At 45.7% G+C, this 9,623-nt stretch overlaps 1 protein-coding gene across 1 annotated transcript; it reads right to left on the bottom strand.

Annotated features, from left to right (window-relative positions):
• Window positions 1–732: 732 nt before the first annotated feature.
• On the bottom strand, window positions 733–5,295 carry SPP1 (secreted phosphoprotein 1). The gene is made up of 7 exons (XM_026064843.1): window positions 5,249–5,295; window positions 3,910–3,976; window positions 3,756–3,806; window positions 2,587–2,691; window positions 2,395–2,439; window positions 1,908–2,159; window positions 733–1,421 (listed from the first exon to the last, which is right to left on the bottom strand). The coding sequence occupies exons 2-7, from the start codon at window positions 3,961–3,963 to the stop codon at window positions 1,008–1,010; spliced, it is 921 nt and encodes a 306-aa protein (XP_025920628.1). The 5' UTR covers window positions 3,964–3,976; window positions 5,249–5,295; the 3' UTR covers window positions 733–1,007.
• Between the last annotated feature and the right edge of the window lie 4,328 nt (window positions 5,296–9,623).

The following is a 9,623-nucleotide window of genomic DNA, read 5'->3' as shown; positions in this document are numbered from 1 at the left end:
CCCGGCTCCAGGCCTGCCGCGAGCAGGAGGAGAGCGGCGGCGACGGCGGGCAGGAGCCGGCCCGCGCCGGCTCGCCCAGCCGCTCCAGCTCCAGCTGCTCCCGCCCGCGCCGGCAGCCCCCGCGGCCCGCCATGAGCCCGCCGCCGCCACTGCCCGGGGCGGGACGCCGCCGCCTCCGCCCCCTCCCCGCCCTCCAACGCGGCCCGGCTCCAGCGCCAGCCCGGAAAGCCCGGAGCACGGAGGGAGATGTAGTTGTCCTGCCTCCGAGCGGGGCCGCGGCCGCGGCCGCGCCGCGCCTCCATCCCCACGCCCCCGCCACCTCCCCGCGGCGCCCGCCCACCCCGACATGGCCGTGGGGCAGCGGCGCGACCGTTAGCGCGACCGTTGGTGCGGCGCGCGCGGGCCCCGCCCCCGCTGCCTCCCCCCCCGGGCGGAGGGAACCGCAGCAACCCATTTCTGACAGGCCCCCTCGCTGCTAACTCGTGGCAGTAGCAGAAGCAAGCCCCTAAGAGGGGGGTTAACCACCTCATCCATGCTGGGGAGTAACCGTTCCCTAACTTGAAAAAGGTGGAAGTTCTTTGCCCCTACTCCCCCCTCACCAGCCGCCCAGCATGTAGCAACACAGCCCAGGGGTACAGGATTTTGTCGTTTTATTTAAATTCAGTTACAGCAAAATATACACTGGCATTATGGAGTACAGTATCACAAGGAGGTAACATTCATTCTGTGCGTAAACCAGCATTTGTTTCGCTCCTACATACTTTATCACATTCAAACAGAACAGTAACAGATGCAGCGAGGAGGGCTTACACTTGCGTAATAGAAAGCAGAGCTAGCATTGCATACAGGAGACTGCCTGGGTAATAAAACTGCCTCTAACTTCTGCCCCAAACTTGGGGGAAAAAAAATCACCACATGTTCTACATTTACAAACAATTACTGAAATGAAACTACTCCCCCCTCAAGTAAAAATTACAGAGAGAAAGAAAAATTAGATTCGTTTCCCTTTAAAGGGCGACTTCATTGTTTTTAATGCTGCGAAGATCTTGAACATCTTCAGCACTCTCAAAGGTTTGATTGCTGTTATCGTCAACTACAATGACCCGAGTTAAAACGTGGGCCGGGCTCTCCCTGCTTTCCCTGCTCAGGGGGATGCCGCCTCTGGCCCCCCGCTCGCTGCTGTCTCTCTCGACCTCGGGGCTGTCAAATTTCTGCCGGCTGTCATTTTCCACGCTCCAGTCGGGCAGCTTGCGGACCACCTCGTTGCTGTCCCGCCCGCGGCTCTTGTGCCCCCATTCCCCGCTGTCAGCGTACTTCCCGGCGAGGTGGCGTGCCCCGAGGTCTTCCTGGGAGAGCCCCGCTTGGTGGCTGTCCGCGACCAGGGCGCTCTCATCCTCCTCGGTGGCATCGTGTACGATCAGCTGCGTTACACAAACAGCAAAACAGCCAAAGAGCTGTTGTCACTTCTGAGCAACTGATCCATCACCAGGTATCGCAGTACCGCACCCAAGCGAGCTGTCCTGGGTGGGTCCCAGGGATACTCAAAGCCTCTAGCCTATGTCTCTGCTCTGAAGCTTTGTGCACTTTTATGGAGTTGCATGAAGCTTTCACAGTATCGCAAACTCAATTTGATACTGGCCTCAGATTTCATGTGCAAGTACATCATGACAGCGCAACTCACAATATCACGCAGCCTGCAGTAGCAGGCTACACTTCTGCCTCAGTGTGTGTATATAGCCCTCACCGATTTGGGGCATCTGCAGAGAGCAGAAATGCATTCTTTCAGTTTTGCCAACTTTCCCCCCTCCCAATCCCTTTCACAGCTGATTCCCACAAAAGCACTTGTCCATTTTGAACTTTGCTACCCTTTTACAATAACCTAGGCACCACTGCTCAGTGCTCTTTACCTTTCTTGCAGCTTTGTGGAGCTTGCTGGACTTCACCACTGTGGCTTTTGCCTTAATTCTGTATGCCACGCTGTCACCTCTGCCTGAGTTGTCTCCCCGGGTGAAAGGGTAGGGAGGGAAGGGTGCAGTTACAGGAGCGTCGGTGGGAAAATCTGTGACAACCTCATCAGATTCATCTGTGTCATTGGAATCATCATCATCTACATCGTCATCTGGATCTTCACGGCTCTTGCTTAACAAGCCAGGAAAACGCTGAAAAACATTTAGGATGCATCATGCAAGAGAGCATATACAGGATGTACAGTGCTCATGCACTGTTGCAGATCTAAGTGGACAAATTGCTCTAAATTTGCCTCATCCTGTCTGAGACTTTGTTTTATTTAGGGGGAGATGTTAGCACAAGAACTGCATTTGAGTAAGGAGAATGAATACTGCTACACACTGCCTGCCACGCAGCACTCATTTAGCTGGTGTTGAAAACACTTACCGGGTGTACGAGGACATCAGCTCTTTCTTCTGAAGAATAAAGAGTCTGAAAGCAATAGAAAACTCATTACTAGCACACAGAGGCACATACAATAGAGCTGATAGAAAATGTTGGCAGTTTAAGGACTCAATCATAATTTGCAAGTCTGCATTGAAGGATGCTCTACTTTGTCTTCCAACTAGTCACAGGTACCTGCTGAGGTGATGCCAGGTCATCTCGTGGACGCAGAAGACTCTCATGAGACTGAGAATTCACGTGGTGGTGGTGCTGTCTGTGTGAACGATGGCCCCTGGAGTCCTTCAAAAGAAAAACTGAGGTCTTAATCCACAAAGGAGCATACAGGAGCAGGTAAAGCTGCATGCACCACAGGATCTCTTTTTGTGCAGGTGTGGCATCTGCAATACACACTCTTTTGGTATGAGATGTGTCTTCAACTATTCATTGCAATAGGAAGAGAATTCAGAACTAGCCACAATCCCAGATTAACACTATACCCAAACAGTACAATACTGAAGATGTGCCTCTCAGACTGCTGGTGGCAGAGCCTGGAGAATTTCAGATCAGTTTTTCCAGCTCATTTTAATCTGATGAAATTTGGAGCTGGATCTAAGCTTCTACTAATCTACTAAGCATCATGGCTTCTACTAATTTTCAGGTTCTCTTCCCAGCAATGTTTTATCTCCACATCATCGAAACTCTATAAGAAAATTCAATAGCTGATTCTCAGAGTAAATAGATAAATAATTTTACTTTAGTAGCAACCTACTATGCAGTATAAATCAAAGAGCTATATGCAAGACTAGTATCCTTTATATGACAATATTCTTCATCTTTGCATAGTATTAGCTCATTTCTGTGCTAACTCAAAAGAAYAGGTGGCAGTTTGATAGAGAAGGCTCTAACGTCTGCACTCACACAATTCCAAAAATTAATGGAAATTGGACCAAAATGCTCTTCTGACATCAATTATTATTATCTGATCCACAGTAATGAATGTGGGTTATAAGAGCTATGCTATACTGTAGGTGTTTTGGKTTTTTTTTTTCAAACTGAGAGGTCACATTTACACATTTTTTGTTAAAAAAGAAAAAAAGCTCTCCAGTGGTGGTCCAGAGATGGACCTTATTAAGAGACAAGACCAGATACCAGGCTGCCTAACATAGCATAATTCTACTGAAGTCAGTGGAAATCCCCCAATTTGTCTAGCTGAGAAACTGGCTCATAATATCCAGGTTAGGGTATGTTCTGCAAGCGGCTACAATCATAAAGTGTGTATCACACAATGTGTATTAGCATAAATCAAAATGGCATCATTAAAGAAAATAACTAGAATATAGGCAAGAAAGACAAAAGGAGCTTACATATTTTTCTTCAGAGCTGGCAGAAATGGCGTGCCGCTTGGATTTGCTCACCTTGAAGGGAGGAAAGAGAAAAGAGTTTGTCAGTAATAATTCCTTGCTAATGTGCAAAGGAAATATGTAAGCGAATGCTAATATACATCTATGATTTACTCACTGGCCATGCAACGGTGATGCTGATAAGGCACAAACAAAGCACTGCCACCTTCATTGTGATGTTCTACCTAGAAAGTATTTTGGAACTGTGAGTCAACAAAATAAAATACTGCAAACATGCCACAGGCTATTTCTTTCTCCTGTTGTACTTCACTGTGCTGAGATGAACTTTCTAATAAGGATTCAAGCTGTCTGTGCCTATCTTTTTCCTCTCTCTGCCCCCCCCCCCATCACCACCTCCCATTTAACTGCAGGGCAGGAATACAAGATTCTTCTTAATGACTTGGCAACTCAACTCAAGAGCTACAGGAATTTAAAAACCAGAAAAGTGCTGAGCAGTGTTGAGAGCACCCCACTGAGAAGATGAATAGACTACTTCTGTTATCTACTGATCTGAGTTGGTAAAAGACAAAGCTTTGAAAAACAAAGTGCTGATAAAGGACCAGCTTAGGTTTATCAAAGCATTTCGTCAAAAATGAGAGAGACCAAAACAAACCCAGCTCGGACTCTCTCTGTTTATTTTAAAACTAGTTTTCAGAATTATTAACTGCAGTGGCTGTAAGTAACTTCAATTTATACAAACAGAAACTGCCTTTATTGATAGACTTTTTTTCCCCTCCAGAAATTGGAACAAAGCAACCTGTGTTTCCAGCAAGAGATGAAGTGAAATTTATCTGCTCACATTGCAGTTTTAGCAATTTATTAGATGAATGACTCCTGATGAAACATAGGCAGTGCTGAGCTAAAGTTTGGTGCTGATTGACCAATCTCCAGGATAAACAACATCTCTGAGAAGTTAAGCTGATTCAGTGTTGAACAAGAAGCATTTACAACCTGAGTAAATCACAGCAGGAGAGAAGGATACAGACACATTTAGAATGCATATATAAGGCTGGCTCTGGAAAAGGACACTGTATTTGAAGCATTGCAATTTCAAGAGTTAAATAAAGAAGAATTGGCCCCATCCATTCAGTAGTGCGCAGCACAAACTGCAAGCCTGCCAGGATAAACTGGGATATTGCAAGGCAGTGGTTACATGAGCGAAGAAGCTTTCTAAGCTCAAGTACCAGCTTCAAGTTTCTAGCACTTGATTCAGTGGCAGGGATTTCAGTAACCTCCTCCTGACATCTATCAGCAGTCGGAGATTTAAAATTGCAATTCTTTATAGTACCTTGCATCTCTAAAGCAACCTTGTTGCTCTAGAAGCAAACCTTTTTCCACAGAAAAACATTAAACATTCTTGTTCAGCAAAGCAGTTTTGGAAGCCCTCCTGCCCAAGGCTTCCTTGACTAAAGCTATGGACATAATAGCACATGTCAGGTAAGAAAATGAGAAATTACCTGTTCGGATGCTGGAAGAGTCAGTTGCGACAGGAGCTCTGTTAGCGTTCCCAGCAACAGCTCCAGTCAGTTGCCTCTGAGTAGCTCAGGCTTTCTCCCCTCGTCCCCCAGACTGCCTGACATCTCCGACCTCGGGGAATTTAAACCCTGTCCCAGCGACCGGCTGCCAATCCCCGTGTGGCGGAAAAGGATGAGGTCATGAGGCTTCTTGCCACCGTACTGCCCACGTTCTCCTACACTTCCTCTTTGGCTTTGTGGCTTTTGAAGCAAACAAAAGCTACTGTATGGTTAAAACATTACTTATGTGCAAGATCATTAACCAGCAGGTCTGTTGAATGCACACAGCATTTGGTATCATGTAGGAGGACTTCGGGGCACATCTATCCTACTTTTGTGAAAAGGCTGTATCCAGTTTCCCAGAAACCTTTCACTGCCTGTTCTGTCTGGGGTAAGAATATGTAAAGTTGGTAGGAAGAAGGAGACCTGATCATAAAACTCTCCAAAAAAGTATTAATGCTTCCATAAAGATGTAGCGTTGATCTCCAGGGTACATATTTCAAAAGGAACTGCAAAGACAGGGTGTAGATTATGGCATTCTGCCTTTTCAAGCTATACAGAGTCAAAATAGTATTGATGTGTCTCAACAAGTATTCTGCTTCCAGAAACTTGATGGGAAAGGTATACAAGAGTCACTGACACTCTAATTAAAAAAGGTTTTTGCACCRTTATTTAAATTTCTCCCTTCTTTTCTATTCAGTTGGTACATCATCTGAGTCCTTTCTGGTTTCATTCACCCTTTCAGGGGGTTCAGGTCAGTCATCTGCTGCAGTTGTCTGTCACACCAAGCCTGTTCCAGAACCTTTTTCTGGGACTAGGTTCTGAATACTAAAGAAAGCAAAAAGCAGCCGCAGCTCCCGTAGGAGAAGTGACATGGCTAGCATTGGGAAGCAAGGGACAACATGGGATGACGTCCCCTGTTTGCTGCTGAGTGCCACATCCCTGCTGGTGGGTGACAGATCTATTCTAGCAATGCCTTGCCTAGATATCCATAGCTTTGGATAGATTCTCCTTTGTCTGTAATGTGTTGTAAGACTCACACACCCTCTTCCCATTGCTGTTCCTTTAAAATAAGAATTGCGTGTGCCATCCAAACACAGAAAGACCTTACAACTAGTTCTTTGAGAAGGCAAAATATTCATGACTGTTTTGAAGCTGGTATCTTTCTCCTCATTTCTGATACCCAGCTAATGTTTAATTATGTAGTTTAACATCAGTGAATATTTTAGTACTGTGATGGAATTGATATTTGTCCTTAGTCAAGCAGTGACGCAATAGACACTTGGTTGTCACAACTCACGTAACCAGTTATTCTGTACCTAGCATTTCTGTTGCACATTTAGAAACACCATGAGAAACATACCCAAGTTAGTTCTGCGGCTGCCCATCACAGCATCACATGGATCTATCTAATTATGTTGGTGAGCTGAGATTAACAACAATTGGAGGTTTAACTTAGTCTGGTTTAATAGAGTATTCTAATATGCGGGAGGAGAATTGGGAGAATGCATACACTGAATCCCATTTTGAGCCTGTAAAAATCTACTTTGTGCCAACCATTAATCAAGAAACATGAGACTGAACAACAACATTATACCGAAAAATGCCCTAGAGCTGTTCTTTGAGCAGAACAAGAACCATGAGATCTTCCAGAGCATACCATATGCAAAATGGTGTATTATTGTCTATCAGATCTTTAGCCTTAGTAAAATACATATTTCAAAATTTGTGAGTTTTTTTTTTTCTCACCAAGTTAAGCAGCAGAAATCAGTCATGCTGACRGAGAAGCCCAGATCCATTAGAAATAGTTTTCCCGCAGTTTGTTAAATACCCTACTGTACAAGTAAATTAAAACTGTGGCTATTTAAAGCAAATGTTTTTTGAGTACCTGGAACACCTTTCTCCAGCAGAGACATTGTGTGACCCCCAGGGATTTGTTTCTGGTAAACAACTGATATTTCCAAAGTACCGGGAGATGGCAGCGTTTCTGAGCCCTGCTGCCAAAGCTATATGGTTGATTTCGTAAGAACTAAGGAACAATAGTGATATTTTGCAGTAATCCAGAAGCAGGACGTGAAGTGACAGTTTCTAAATGGCTTCATTTTATGCAAGATCAGCCAATGCAGAACTGTAGTAAATTTAGCACTTGTCTCATGCCTATCATTATGTGGTTATTCACCCTGTAAATCATTGTCTAGCTGAGAAATTCCTCTGCCTGGGCAGAAGGGTAGTGCTTGTCCTCTCAGAGATAAGGAACAAGCAGAGCAGAATGGGGGGACTTTCACCGTTTTCACTTCCCATATTAAAATGCTTAATTCTGGAGAGAGTGCTTGGCTGGCAGAGGCGCAGCAGAAGCAGCTTACTTGAATCTGTACAGGTAGGAGGATACATTATTTAGCTTTCAAGAACTAACTGTCAGGGTCTGTGCAGAAGACGACCATGGCAGGCTGTAATTTGTTACCTGTAGGTGAGATTTTCTATCCTGCTATCTGGCTGAACAAAGCTTTTGACCACACTTTGTTCCATCTTGGGCTACATTAGGACCACGTGGTTAGACTGCTGTTTTCTATTGTACAGAAGCGCTATCAGTGCTTCCCCGTGCAACCTCCCATGCGTACCTAAAATCCTGAGCTGAGACACCAGCACAGTGCCCAGTAATATCTCTGGCCTGCGTGGGAAATCCCAGCCTGCCTGCAGTGATCTGCAATGTCCAGGCTTTCAAGAGAGTGATTCCTGTTGCTCTTTCTCATCTTAGTCCTGTATGCCTTCTTCAATCCCACAGCAGTTAATCCTCTGGGTGTGGGAGAGTCTGTGTTTCTTACTTAACACCTCTTCTATTTACTACACATAGGGTTGAAAAACAATGCTAGCCCCACCTTTTGACTTTAGATGCATTTAGTCTGAACATTTTAAACCACGCTCATGTTCACTACACCAGCTGCCTGCTCCAGCTGGCTTAGCATAGCATGGCCGTGTCTAGCTGACCTTTCAAAGCCTCCGAGGACAAGGCTTGTACTGCCCCATTAGAGTGCTGCACTGCTCTCCTCTTGACCAGGCTTTTCCTGTTGACCAACTTGAACCTGCGAAGGTGCAATCTGCAGCCGTTATTCCTTGTTGTACTGGCTGCCACTATGGAGAAGAGTTTGGCTCCATCATCTCAGTAAACCCCTTCCAGGAGCCRTAGGCTGCCAGGAGGTTGTCTCTTTGCCTCCCCTCAGCCAGACAGACTAAGCCTCAACCCTCACAGGCCCCTAAGCACTTGGCTGTCCTGGCAGCCTGCTGTTGAACAACCCCCTCTTGAACACGGAGACCCAAAACCAGGCGTGGCCTTGCTCCACGTGTGGCCTCAGCAGCCCTAAGTCGAAGGGCAGTACTAACTCCACTTGATCCGAGGTCTGTGCGCCCTCCAAAGTAGCCCAGGGTGTGGTTTGCTTCCTTCGCAGGGAGAGCACACTGCAGGCGCATGTTCAAACTGGAGTGCACCGTAACGCTCACGTCCCTTTCAGATTGTGCTCCCCTGACTGGTGCTCACATGGTACAAGGTGGTCCATCACCCCTGGCAAAAAAACAGAGCTTTCAGCTGGAGCAGCTTGCTGAAGTGATCACGAGTGCAGATCTAAGGGAGAAGATGGAGTACGCAGGTGTCACGCCTTAGGCTGGCTGAAGCAACACTAGAATGGCACACAGATAATATAATGCGATGCATAGGTAATACGAGTGAAATCCTGTTGGCTTTTGTTCAGATTTGTTCAGTAAGAAACATGTTGGGAGAGACTGAAACAGCATCTTCTAGATGGAAAGGAGCGAGACTGGGAGAGACAGATGAATCCTACAGCAGCATTAAGAATGCTATCAAGTTAAAAAAAAAACAAGAAACCCCAGCTTGGCAGTGCTCTTATAAACAACTGCTCTGCAGCTAGAATGTCCCAAAGAAAAGTAGACTTAGTAGTAAATAGTGGTTTCTAGGAAAAACAGATGAAAACCAAAACATTCTTGTATTGCCACCGTGAAATACTACTGAAAAGTGCCTGAAAACTGAGTATTTCAGTCAGATATAATATATCCCCAGATGCCCTTGAATCTCCCACTTAAAGCCTCAAAAGTGGGGAAAAGTTCATGTGCATCAGTTGATAGTCTCAAAAAACCTCCCTCCTTTTAAACAGACTACACAGACCACAAAAACAGTTGTGTCTGGGTCTGGGGGAGTACTCAGTGCACAGGAGGGAAATTGGCTGCAGATCTTTTTGATAAAAAAAATTACAACAGAGATTTGCTTCTTGCATTTGTGAGCAGGGCGCTCCAATAAAGCACGAGATGC

This window comes from Apteryx rowi, unplaced genomic scaffold, assembly GCF_003343035.1.
Source record: "Apteryx rowi isolate R43461 unplaced genomic scaffold, aptRow1 scaffold_1018, whole genome shotgun sequence".
NCBI classification, from domain to species: Eukaryota; Metazoa; Chordata; class Aves; order Apterygiformes; family Apterygidae; genus Apteryx; species Apteryx rowi.
Note: the sequence above shows the minus strand (reverse complement) of the source record. Positions and strands in the feature narration are given on the sequence as shown.

Coding starts and splice junctions, on each gene's coding strand:
- SPP1 (XM_026064843.1), bottom strand. CDS start 3,963: ATGAAGGTGGCAGTGCTTTGTTTGTGCCTTATCAGCATCACCGTTGCA. Junction 2,440..2,586: donor ACCTGGCATCACCTCAGCAG/GTACCTGTGACT, acceptor TATTGCTTTCAG/ACTCTTTATTCTTCAGAAGA. Junction 1,422..1,907: donor TCCACAAAGCTGCAAGAAAG/GTAAAGAGCACT, acceptor TGTGTAACGCAG/CTGATCGTACACGATGCCAC.